General features: G+C 34.7%; 1 protein-coding gene across 2 annotated transcripts in view; it reads right to left on the bottom strand.

Annotated features, from left to right (window-relative positions):
• Positions 1–4,067: 4,067 nt before the first annotated feature.
• The window catches only part of Mnat9 (microtubule-associated Nat9), a 46,112-nt gene continuing 38,270 nt past the window's right edge, over positions 4,068–11,909 (bottom strand). Inside the window, exons 6-7 of one of the 2 annotated variants that reach the window (XM_083136651.1) lie at positions 6,499–6,627; positions 4,068–5,898 (exon numbers count right to left, since the gene is read on the bottom strand). In XM_083136651.1, the coding sequence (XP_082992777.1) occupies positions 6,508–6,627 (120 nt within the window). In that variant the 3' untranslated portion in view covers positions 4,068–5,898; positions 6,499–6,507. Of the gene's footprint in view, positions 5,899–6,070; positions 6,628–11,909 lie in introns of those variants that run through there. The other variant, XM_083136650.1, reaches the window with a different exon arrangement.

Here is an 11,909-nt window from a genome sequence, read left to right as displayed (position 1 = left end):
GAAACGGTCACAGGCAAGCAATACCGTGACATGATAACCAACTTTTTATGGCCTGAATTGAATGCTATGGATGTCGAAGATTTGTGGTTCCAACAGGACGGCGCCACAAGCCACACAGCCAATGCAACAATGACTTTATTGAATGAGAAGTTCCCAGGTCGCATCATCTCTCGAAACAGCGATGTCAATTGGCCACCACGATCGTGCGACTTAACCCCATTAGATTTCTTCCTTTGGGGTTGTCTCAAAAGTAAGGTCTATGCCAACAAGCCAACAACAATTCAACAGCTGAAGGATGAGATAATAAGGCATATTGGCGAGATCGACGAGCAACTATGCAGAGACGTCATCAAAAATTGTGACCATCGAGTGGACGTGTGCCGCCGAAGCCTTGGCGGACATTTGGCCCATATTGTTTTTCACACATAATTGTCATGCCTCTAATAACATGATCCAAAAGTGAAATCAATAAAGTTTCACCAATAACACTGTTTTATTTACTGCTAACTTTGATCCGTCTTAATGGAACACCCTTTATATAAGCAAATCAAAGTACATGAAATACCTAGTTTTGTTCAGTACAATTCAGATCAAGTCATGCTCATAAATTTATATGTTTTGTAGAATTACAAGCAGAAGGAGAAAAATGTGATCAAATTAACACACTTTAAAAGCTCACATAATACGTATAATGGAAACATGTGAAATTATGTCACTTCATGGCACTTTATACTATTGGCATTAGCGAAATACCTGTATGATATATATGGTTTATGATGCCGTGTAAATGTTAAAACACACTAATACTTTCCTAAGTCAACAACTTTTATTTTTTCTGTTCATTCATAATTGTAATTTGAATGTGTTAATTCTGACTCTCGAAATATATTTTTTCACATTCCATTAACTACATTCAATCCTGCATTCCCACAAAGTAAAGTGTGTGTATTATGTGAGCACAGAGTACAACTTTTTTTTTGGTACAATTTTTTGTATAATTAGCATGAGTTCTCAAGTACAAGCTTTATGTTTTTATGTAACAATTTATTTGTCATATTATGTACAGGATTTGTCAGTTACATTTAGCACAGGGATGTTATAGGTTTAGAATTCCCAGAACATTAAGTTTAGAAAATAAGAAGACAATATATCTCATGGAATTTTCCCAACAATTACGTAGTATATTTTTATAACGTATCTTACCTTGGAAATCACTTTATAAGAAATAGCTAAAAAATTACTAAGCCCATTTTAATCTTCTTTGGGAATTCCACTCGTTCCATATGAAATATTATTTGCAGGACTTAATATTATGAAGTTTTTTGTAAATATTTTGCACTGAGTGTATATTATACAAATGTTTTAAATATTACGAATGCTACATACCAAAGGTCAAGTTTCATACGCCAGGGAACACAGGAATTGTACTATATTCAATTCTATTGCTTGTTATGTTGTAATTTTTTTATATGATAGTTTGTGTTGCAAATGAATTGTGTTGATATGTTATGTAGTGTGGTATAGAATACTTGAATTCTCTATGGCAATTTTTATGATTATTTTTGCAATATGAAACAAAACCGAAGGCATTTTTTTTGTGGTAAGCAACAGTTCTTGCAAAATGCTACGTGTCTGTAATTATAAACTGAGAGAAAAAGAGAATTTTGCCTTACAGTTGTAAGAATGGTGTAAGATATAAACAGTGTGACACTTTTGTCAAGTTGAACGAATTGCATTGGATGACTATAGAAATGCTACCCCAAGTTATTGTAGGTACCGTGTACTATATTTGTACACATGCACTTGTGGACATAGAGTACTATTACTCACTCTGCTCAAAGTTTATGGAAGAAGTCCTAGATTTTTGTCTCTTATGCTTGTACTATCATCAGCATAAATATTCTATAAAACCTAACCGCAACACACACTACACAACTATCTTGATACAATATCATTAGTCAAGTTGCCTAATCTCAGGCGTGTGAATGAAAATGTAAGAGATATGATCTGACTAGTTAGGTTGATACAATCATTTCACAGTCTTCCATGTGGTACCGGTATTAAATTTGGATTGTCACCTTAGTATGATTGCATATTTAATATCTAAAGTAGGCATCTTCAGTCTTTTGGAAGTAACAATTTTGCTTTGTGATGCACAGTCACTAGGTTGTTCCTAATGGCATATTTGAATAGAAACCATGAGATTTACATCTTCCAATAATAAACTAGCATTTACAAGAAATGGGTTGTGCATTTCTGTTCTAGAGTTTTGCCACATCCAGGGCAAATAACAAGCTGCTTATGTTATATCCCAGTAGTGTGTGTAGCATACAGAACTCTCGTAGCTATTGTATGGTTGGGAAACAATTAAGAGATGACCACATTAGAATATTGGATGTTTATGTACAGAGATCTCAATGGATAACTTCCACCCCAACAATCAAAATCATATAAACTTAGTTTATGGCCAGTTGACAACATAGAGTACCTGGATCTTTTGTAATTATTGTAACATCTAAATATTCTAGTTGTCTCCAATGAAAGATTTAGGTCTTATCTTCTATGTGCTATTTTGCTATAGTTCTGATATAAAATAATACACTTGTTTGAAAGCAGCTTCTATCCTTCTGGTATTTATTATATGAGCCTTTAGGAACATCCATGGTTTTACTCTATGATATCGAACAATGTCTGAATTAGAGATCAGAATCAGAAATTATTGATTTGAACTTAAATACAGGTACCAGATATTACTTTCCAAGGTTTGGATATCCCAGAGGGTATGCAGATGTCCAATGATACTAACCGCCTGGGAATTATGCAAATTTGATAATATTATGTGGATTTCATCATTAAGCAACAGTTATTTTATCTATCTCATGCGTCAATCTCTGAATCTTTTGAGGCAAAACTATAGGGGGAGAGGGGGGTGATATGTATAGTTACAATTCTTTACAAATATTTGTTTATGTTGATCCCTATACAATTGATTAAAAAATCGAACGCTGAATGATACCCTGTATGTAGTGTGATATAAAGAAAACACTATTTGATAAAAAAAACTGTGCCAGCCCTCGTGGTGCAGTGGTTATCAGAACGTGCTACGATGCTAGGGGTCTCAGGTTAGAATCCCAGTCTGTTTGTGAGTGTCTATTTATAAATTTCATCATATCATCACTCATCCCCATTCTTTGCAAATTAGCCAAAAGTGGCACAAAAAGCGAAGTAAAATAGGGCAAATCAATCAATCGATAAAAATACTGCATTGCTCAGTCGGAAATATTTGCTATCTCTATTAGTTATATTGTATGTGTGTTGGTAGTAGTAAGTGATTAAAGTTTGATTGGCTGATCAATTTGGTTTATTTTACTTCACTTTTTATTCCACTTCTTTGCTAATCATGAGGATGAGTGATGATATGAAGATGATGAAGGGACACTCACACAGAATGCCCATGCCAAGGCCCAGATTCTAATCTGGGAGCCCTGGCATCATAGCATGCTATGCTAACCACTCTGCCACAGAGGTTAGACAAAATTGGTTAAAGTGCACTAAGTTCAGTAAGGTAAAAAATGATGCATGTGCATTGTATCTTGCAATGTAGGTACATAGGAAATATGAAAGTATATTCTCGATCTTGGCCATGCATTGAGTGATGTAATCAACACCATATTCCACTCACCTTTATCCCCCAGAGTTGCCACCATGTACCCACTGATTAGAGACTGGCTGAGCACCATAGCCACTTTATACAGGGGCATTGTCTGAAAAATTCACACCTGAGGAATTGAACCTGGGTCTCCAACATGTACTCAGACTCCATAATCTCTGGACCAATGTGGCTCCTAGTAATTAAGTTTTCAAAAATTACTACAGTAGACTCGCGATTATCCGAGCTAATTGGGACCGAGACTACCTCGGATACGGAAAAACTCTGATAATATGGAGATAATGTGATAATAGGTCGTAAATGACAAAACAACACTTAAAACTATATAGTAATTATTTATTACTAGTACAACATAAATGAGAAGATTACTTTTTCAGAAAGTCTTTCATAGTTTTTTGGACACACCTTTTCAATTTGCCACTCATACTACATTACTGGCTTAGAATAGGCCTATACACAGATTTAAATACCACCGTAACAATTGGATACACCGACAATGTAACAAACACGTGCAGCGTGGGGGGTGACTTGACTCCAACTTACTAGTAAACAAACAGGGGGTGTGTTATGAAGCGCGATGTTTTCCAACCACTCCCTCTGTTAACCCAGAGCCTCGGTTAATCGCGAGTCTACTGCATTTCATGACAAAATAACTGTATTATTTAGTGCTTCCCAGATGAAATAGTGGTAAAGTTGTTACCTTGTAATCACGGGGGCCCAGATTCGGTGCCCGGTGGATGCACATAATGGTTCAGATTCCATTTTAAACTGTCCAGTCGCAATTAGCTTCTCTGTCCACCACGTGGGATTAAAAGTGTAAAAAAAATAATAATAATAAAAAAATCTCGGTGCAATACCATAAAAAAAATCATAGTAGATACTAAAAATTAAACATATTACAGACAGTTAAATCTGCTTTTATATTTTCAAAATATATTTATAGCATTATAGGTAATTGGGCAAAAATGAACAAATTGGTCCTTGTATACAGCATGTTTTCATGGCATTTCTTGGTAGATAAAGGTATTCTTGTTGGATTTTCTCTTCAATTCTGTGAAATGTGTATATATTTGTTGAAATTTTATTCAACTTAAGAAAATAGTTATTACCTGTAATATGGGTGACATTATTTTAGAAATAAGTTACATAACATTTATACATCAAAGAAATGTAGTGAGGGTATTATTTGTTATATTCTGTACACTTTGTTCTGCCAAAATATAATTAATTTGTGCTATATTTCCAAATAAGCATAATTATTTTTTATACTTTTTAATTAATGTTAAATATTTTTTAAAGATTTTGTGTAGTATGTGAATTTATTGTAAATATGATGTCCTGACGAAGATTTTTTATTTTGCATTATCTTTCATGCAAATATTTTGCTAGTACAACCATAAGTTAAAATACTTTATCTTAATGTGTTACAGCGAATCTCTAAGTGTCTGATTATGTCTTTAATTAAATAAGTATATATTTTTTTAAAAAGAGAGAGAATGTAATAATTCGTTAAAATATCAGAAAAAATATTCATTCAAATTTCATTCAATATACAAGTTTATATGTATATATTGCATGCATCGTAAGTTATAGGTTTTTATCTCATGGAAGATCTTGTTAACACTCATTTGCGAAAAAAAGTTGTAAGAAATATTATATACACATATGTTAAAATATATGGAGTTTTTGCTTGTACAAATTAATTTTTAAATGTTTATTGAATAAAAAGAATAATTTTTCAAAACTTTCATGATATAATTGTACGTAGAAGTTACCCAAATAAAATATATAGGGTGTTTCTAATGTCATGTTACCATTACAATCAAACATCACTCTGAAACCACATGACATAGAGCAGGGCGATTTTTGCAAAATGTTCTACAGCACAAAAAGTTTTGTTTTGTATGTCACTGCACTTCAACGTGTGCCCCCAGGATGTCAAGGCAATATTCCACTTCTACCCATACATGCTGTAGCATATCAACTGTTTGCACAGCTGCAATGATTGTTCTGCGAAGTGTAACAAGATCTGGAACAGGGGTTTGGTATGCACAATCCTCGATGTACCCCCAAAGGGGAAAAAATCCAAGGGGGTGATATCAGGAGAGCATGGGGGCCAGGCGATGGGTCTGTCACGGACTATCCGTCTTGTTCGAAAATAATGGATGGCTGCAACTCATTCATCTGGGGGAGAAGGTCCTGTTAAAGCATATAGCAGTAAATTATCCCTGTAATAAAGAAAATGGATCTATCACCCTATTGTACAACACTGACAACAACAAAAAAAACTTTTTGAGCTGTATAATATCTTGCAAAAAAAAAAAGCCCTACTCTATGCCATGTGTTTTCAGAGTAATATTTGATTGTAATGGTAACAGTACTTTAGGGACACCCTGTATGTAAAAGTGAAAGATGTTGACCTCACAAGTCATTGAACTCACAAGTTTTCCTTCCATTTTGGAAGCAATGGGTGTCCAAAATATTGGCAGATACCAATATGTTACACATTGGAACAAGGAGAGATACTTTCCAGTACATGGCATGTAATGGCAATTGTCCAAAATTAAAAATTTGTTTAGTCGGTACACATTTAATGCTCAAATACATATTTGTTAACAAAATAAATTAGTAACCACAACAGATTTCGATCCATATTTGTGTTCACAATTTGATCCCAATTCCTGTTAGCTTTCCTATGCACCAAGGCCTTTAAACCAAGCTCCAGCATTTATGTTGGAATCATTACATCCTTTTCTAGCAAGAAAAGATCATGCAAATTAGCCATTATCTTCTTTACTTTTCAATGAAAATTGATAATTTTTCTCTACCTGCTTTGATCACCTCACTTCATCCGAAACTTTCCTGTAGCTGTCAGTCTGGTCAGATAACCATTTACACCATTCTGTAGACACCTCTCTCTCCAGTGTAACCTCTTGAAATATGCTGCTCCTGGACACCTAAAAAGATCAAGAGAGATAAATAAATGTATAGTTCCCCACACAAGTTCTCTTTTTATTGTATAAAGTTATAATTCCATAATATGTACCTGGGGGCATCAAAAAGTTTTGCCTGTTGAGGTATAATTTGTTTCATAATGGAAAAATTGAAACAATGAACATACATATAGTTTGCCTGTAGTGTCCTCTACTCAGAGTTACCATTACACATAGTTCCCATCATGTTCGAAACATTTGAGCGAGCATTTTACCTCAAAAAAAGTTTGGAAAAATTCCACAGAACACACTGCCCCGCTGTTCAGAGCTGTTTCAACCTCCTGCAGGTCCTGCAATCACATGCCACGAAGCACAGGCTTTATGGTATCCCAAACTCTCAACCATTGCCTGAGCTGACCCATAGGACATGTGCACTGCATCAGAAATTTCCTGGATTATGATGCATCTATCCGAAACTATATATATTTATGTTCATTGTTTCAATCTTTCCATTATTAAACAAATTATACCTCTTTTTCTTGTATGTACGCATTGCTTGCATTATAGAATTATTTTCCTGTAGTTTACGGTTATTACAAGCATAAGAAAACAGTTTTTCTTTGTGACGTTTCAGGAGAACACACGCTCCTTTCATCAGACATTTATTTTCATTTTGATTAAAGATACAGTTATAACAATGGTTAGTAATTTTTTAAACAAAAATAATCTGTTATATAATGGATGTTGTCAATGTTACATTGTTGTAATATAGCAACTTAACTGTGAAAAAAGCAGTCTGTTTTATTTTTATTTCAGATTTTTTTTAAAAAAAAAATAATTATGAATCCAAAATATCATCAGGTAATTCAAATTCATCATTGATTTCACAAAGTCTCTTGATGTTTTCTGTTACATTAAATTTTAAAGATGGTGGCTTACTCCATTTGTGAAAAAGAAAACTCCATACTGGATCTATGTTACCATTTTCATTATTTAATTTATTCCAGTGTTCTTCTGCAATGAACGAAGCTTCCCAGACATTCAACTCTGTGTTTCCCGTTAATCTTTTTAAAACCCTTCTCTTTTTAATCAAATGCTTCTCTTCGATGATATGACTTGACAAACCTGTTCTTGGGTTTAGATTTATAATGTCCAAATCGTGTTCGTGCCATCTTATTGCCATTTTCCTTGCTGTTTGTCCCACATAATCTTTTGAACATGAACAACTTATATTATATATTCCTGTGGTTTCCACATCTGGTAGAGAGTTTCTCATTTTGAATTCATTAAATGTACATTCCAAACTTCTTGGTGATCTAAAAACAATTTTGAAATTAAAACTTCTAAAAATTTTTGCAATTTTATGTGAGAATCCCTTGTGGAATGGAATGCACACAAATTTCTTTTCAACAGATTTTTCATCTTTGTCTGTATTTCTCTTTTCCTTTAGTTTTCTTGCAACTTGTTTTTTGATTTGGTTTATTCTGTTAGTGTGAAAACCATTTTCTTTTGCTATATTAAAGAGCCTTTCTTCTTCATTTTTGATATCCTCATTATTAGAACATAGTCTTTGTGCTCTCAGGAAAAAATTAAAAAATATGTTATCCATTGTTATACGCGAATGTTCTGATTTGGCATGGATGTATTTTTCCCCCGCTAATTTTTTCTTATGGACTGATGTTTGAATTGTTGAGTTAGTTGTCTTAATTTGCAGATCAAGGAAAGAAATTACATTGTTATTCATGGGTTCACAAGTGAATTTTATGCGACGATGTGATTCATTTAACAATTTAAATACGTCCATGATGGTGTTCTCATTTTTAGCGATAATTAGCACATCATCCACATATCTGATGTAGAGTTTGATATCCGCACCTATGGCATTAACAATTGGAGATTCTATGTAATGAAGGAAAATGCTGGAGATGATTCCGGATACTGGGTTTCCCATTGATAGTTTTATTAAAAATAAAACAGACTGCTTTTTTCACAGTTAAGTTGCTATATTACAACAATGTAACATTGACAACATCCATTATATAACAGATTATTTTTGTTTAAAAAATTACTAACCATTGTTATAACTGTATCTTTAATCAAAATGAAAATAAATGTCTGATGAAAGGAGCGTGTGTTCTCCTGAAACGTCACAAAGAAAAACTGTTTTCTTATGCTTGTAATAACCGTAAACTACAGGAAAATAAATTATACCTCAACAGGCAAAACATTTTGATGCCCCCTCGTATATTCCCCTTGCCATAACTAAATTAACATATGTACTGTTGAAGAATTAAAATATTCTTACTTTTGTTAAAAGCTGAGTAGTGGAAGTGGCCGGGTTCTAAGCCCTCATTTGGGGCTCGAATCATCATGTGGGGCTCAGTGTTGCCAACTCACCCCACGAAAATTTCACCAACTGATATTTTGAAGCCTTTCACGGTGTATGTTAACCTCACAAGCAGTGTTGCCAACTCGGGCGAGGCGTAGCTTTTTATGGTGTATGTTAACCTCACCAGCAGTGTTTCCAACTCGGCGTAGCCTTTCACATTGTATAATTTTTTAGCTTTTTTTTTGTGTGTGTGAGTGTACATGTGTTCGGGCGAGGCGTAGCCTTTTACGGTGTATGTTAACCCCACTAGCCTCAGCGTACATGAGAGTTCTGAATCTTTTTTTGAGGCTCGAATCATTATTTGAGGCTCGTCGTAGTTTTTTATGATGTATATTTTGAGGGCACAGAGTTGGCAACACTGTGGCCTATTACTGTAGCTTTTTATGAGGGGCCTATGTGCGCCCAGTGTTGCAAACTCTATGGACCCTTGTCATAGTTTTTTATGATGTATATTTTGAGGACAGAGTTGGCAACACTGTGGGCCCTTACTGTAGTTTTTTATGAGGGGGGTCTATTGCCCTCTGTTTACATCTGGCAACACTGCCGTAGATTTTCTGACAGTGTTGTTAACCTACTGGGTTTTTCACTGTAAACTTTCATCAAAGGGCCTGAGGGGCCCATGTACTTTTTATGTCTGGCAACACTGTTGGGGGCCTAGTGTTGGCGACCTGTGGGCTCTTACTGTAGCCTTTTATGAGGGGGACCTATTGTCCCCTTTTTATATTTGGCAACTCTATTGGATGTTTTTTTTGAGGCTTGGGTTTTGCCAACCCATCCGAAGAAAATTCTACTATATGATCTTTCACTGGCTAAGATAACCTACAAATAGGAATTGGCAGCACTGACGAGGCTCGAATTATTATTTGAGGCTCGAATCATTATTTGACGCTCGAATCAACATTTGAGGCTCGAAATCATTATTTGACGCTCGTCGGTGTTGCCAACTCACTTCACAAAAATTCTACTATATGATCTTTCACAGGCTAAGCTAACCTACAAATAGGAGTTGGCAGCACTGACTTATAAACCCACTGGGTCCTCTTGGCATGTTTTTTCATGATGTGTTGCTAGGCTATTGGGCATCTTGGCGTATACAATGTATATATTTTGAGGGGGGGGGGGGGTTATGGCTTTTTATGCTGTACGAATACTGGAAGCTTGACAGTGACAACCAACAGAGTAGGTAAACCTACATCCAGGAACTGGCAACACTAGTTTCTGACAGTGAATTTGAAATAAAATATTAAACAAAATACATGAGTAAGCACTGTGAGTACAAATAGTACCAGTGTTATGCCCCCAACTCCAACTGGGCAACTGGGGGAAATAATTGTACAACAATTTGTACCTAATTGTACAATACTTGTACCTAATTGTACAACATACATATACACAGACATAAAAGAAAGAGCCTTCCCGTAACTTACTTCATGTACAATTTATATGATTTTACAACTGTGAAAAGAAAGCATATGTGTTCTGTATGCACATATTTATTCTTATTTTTCGAAGTTGAATGAAAGCACATGTTTTTACGTTCTCGTAATACTAACCTTGCTCCACTGATTTTAAATTGCTTCCATCCGCTTTTTTTTTTCTGTGTTATTTCCGTATGCACGCAACATTCGCTTTCAATAGTATAATGAAACACAGAAGGAGTGTTAGTATAGCAGGCTTCGAGTTTACAATTTATTAAATTAAACAATAATTTATGTAAGAATATACTTGTACTTACCGAACACAAAATAATAAAAGCACATGTGAATGTTTGCGTGTGTTCATGTTATATGACGACTGAGTAAAAAAATAATGTTGACTCCCCCGAAAGATAAAGTTCCTAGTTCGACATCAGATGCATGCAAATTTTATGTTTTGCTCTCCAAAATCTTGATTTTATGTTTGTGCTATTTGTCATACAGCAGAGGAGGAGGAGAAAGAGGGGGAGAGGAGAAGAGGGGAGAGAGAGAGGAGGTACTATCAGCGCCATCTATTAGCAAACAATAGAAATAAAAAGTAGGTCAAACTTTTTCAACACCCAAACATTTTAAACGTCCTCGCGTAGTAATACGATCTAGCTGAAGATGTTTAAAAGAGTACTCTTAGTCGACGAAGCTAATTGCTAGGGCCCTTATATTACTAAAATATTCTTTAATTTGCATATTTCTCATACCGCCATATGTTGTTCTAGTTGACTTCTTCCAAAAAAATTCTAATTAGCGAGAGTTAATTAAGCAAGGCAAGTAAAAGAAGCAAAATAGAACAACATATGTGCCGGCGTGAGAATATGTAAAAATTCGATCCACCTCTGAATCGAATTAAAATTGGGGGATATTTTGCATTTTTTCCCTATAATGTACAAAACATTTACCGTACATAATCTTTTCCATTTACAACAGTATAAAATAAAAGGAATGTGTGACAATATCCATATTAACCCATCCGCATACCATTTAAATGACAATTTTTTTGCCATGAAATACCATTTAAATTTGGCTATCTCCCGTGAAGGTTGCACAGCAAGACAAGATGTCAAATATTGTGAAAACTATTCAAGCAATTTTATATATTGAAGTGGAAGTACAGTAATAAGTTTGCACATATGCAGTTTACTTGAAAGATAATTAGAAACTCACCTAATAAATTTGATCACACACACACCTTTGCATTCCATTTCCATTCCTCAACCTTTTATATTTTTCCTGCCACAGCCACCTCTTCCTCACTTTCACTACATTCTTCAGTTTCACTAACACAAAATGAACCCCCGTGTTCACCTCCACTTTCAAAATCCACATTTTCCTCTTCATTGCTATCGAAAAGCAACTTTTCAATCGCAGAATCTTCTACAACATTCTTATGCAACATGTTTGCAAGACGTAACAAATGAAGGTTTGTTTACATGAGAAATTACTGAACA

Source organism: Lepisma saccharinum, chromosome 15, assembly GCF_977018435.1.
Source record: "Lepisma saccharinum chromosome 15, izLepSacc3.1, whole genome shotgun sequence".
Classification (NCBI taxonomy): Eukaryota; Metazoa; Arthropoda; class Insecta; order Zygentoma; family Lepismatidae; genus Lepisma; species Lepisma saccharinum.
Note: the sequence above shows the minus strand (reverse complement) of the source record. Positions and strands in the feature narration are given on the sequence as shown.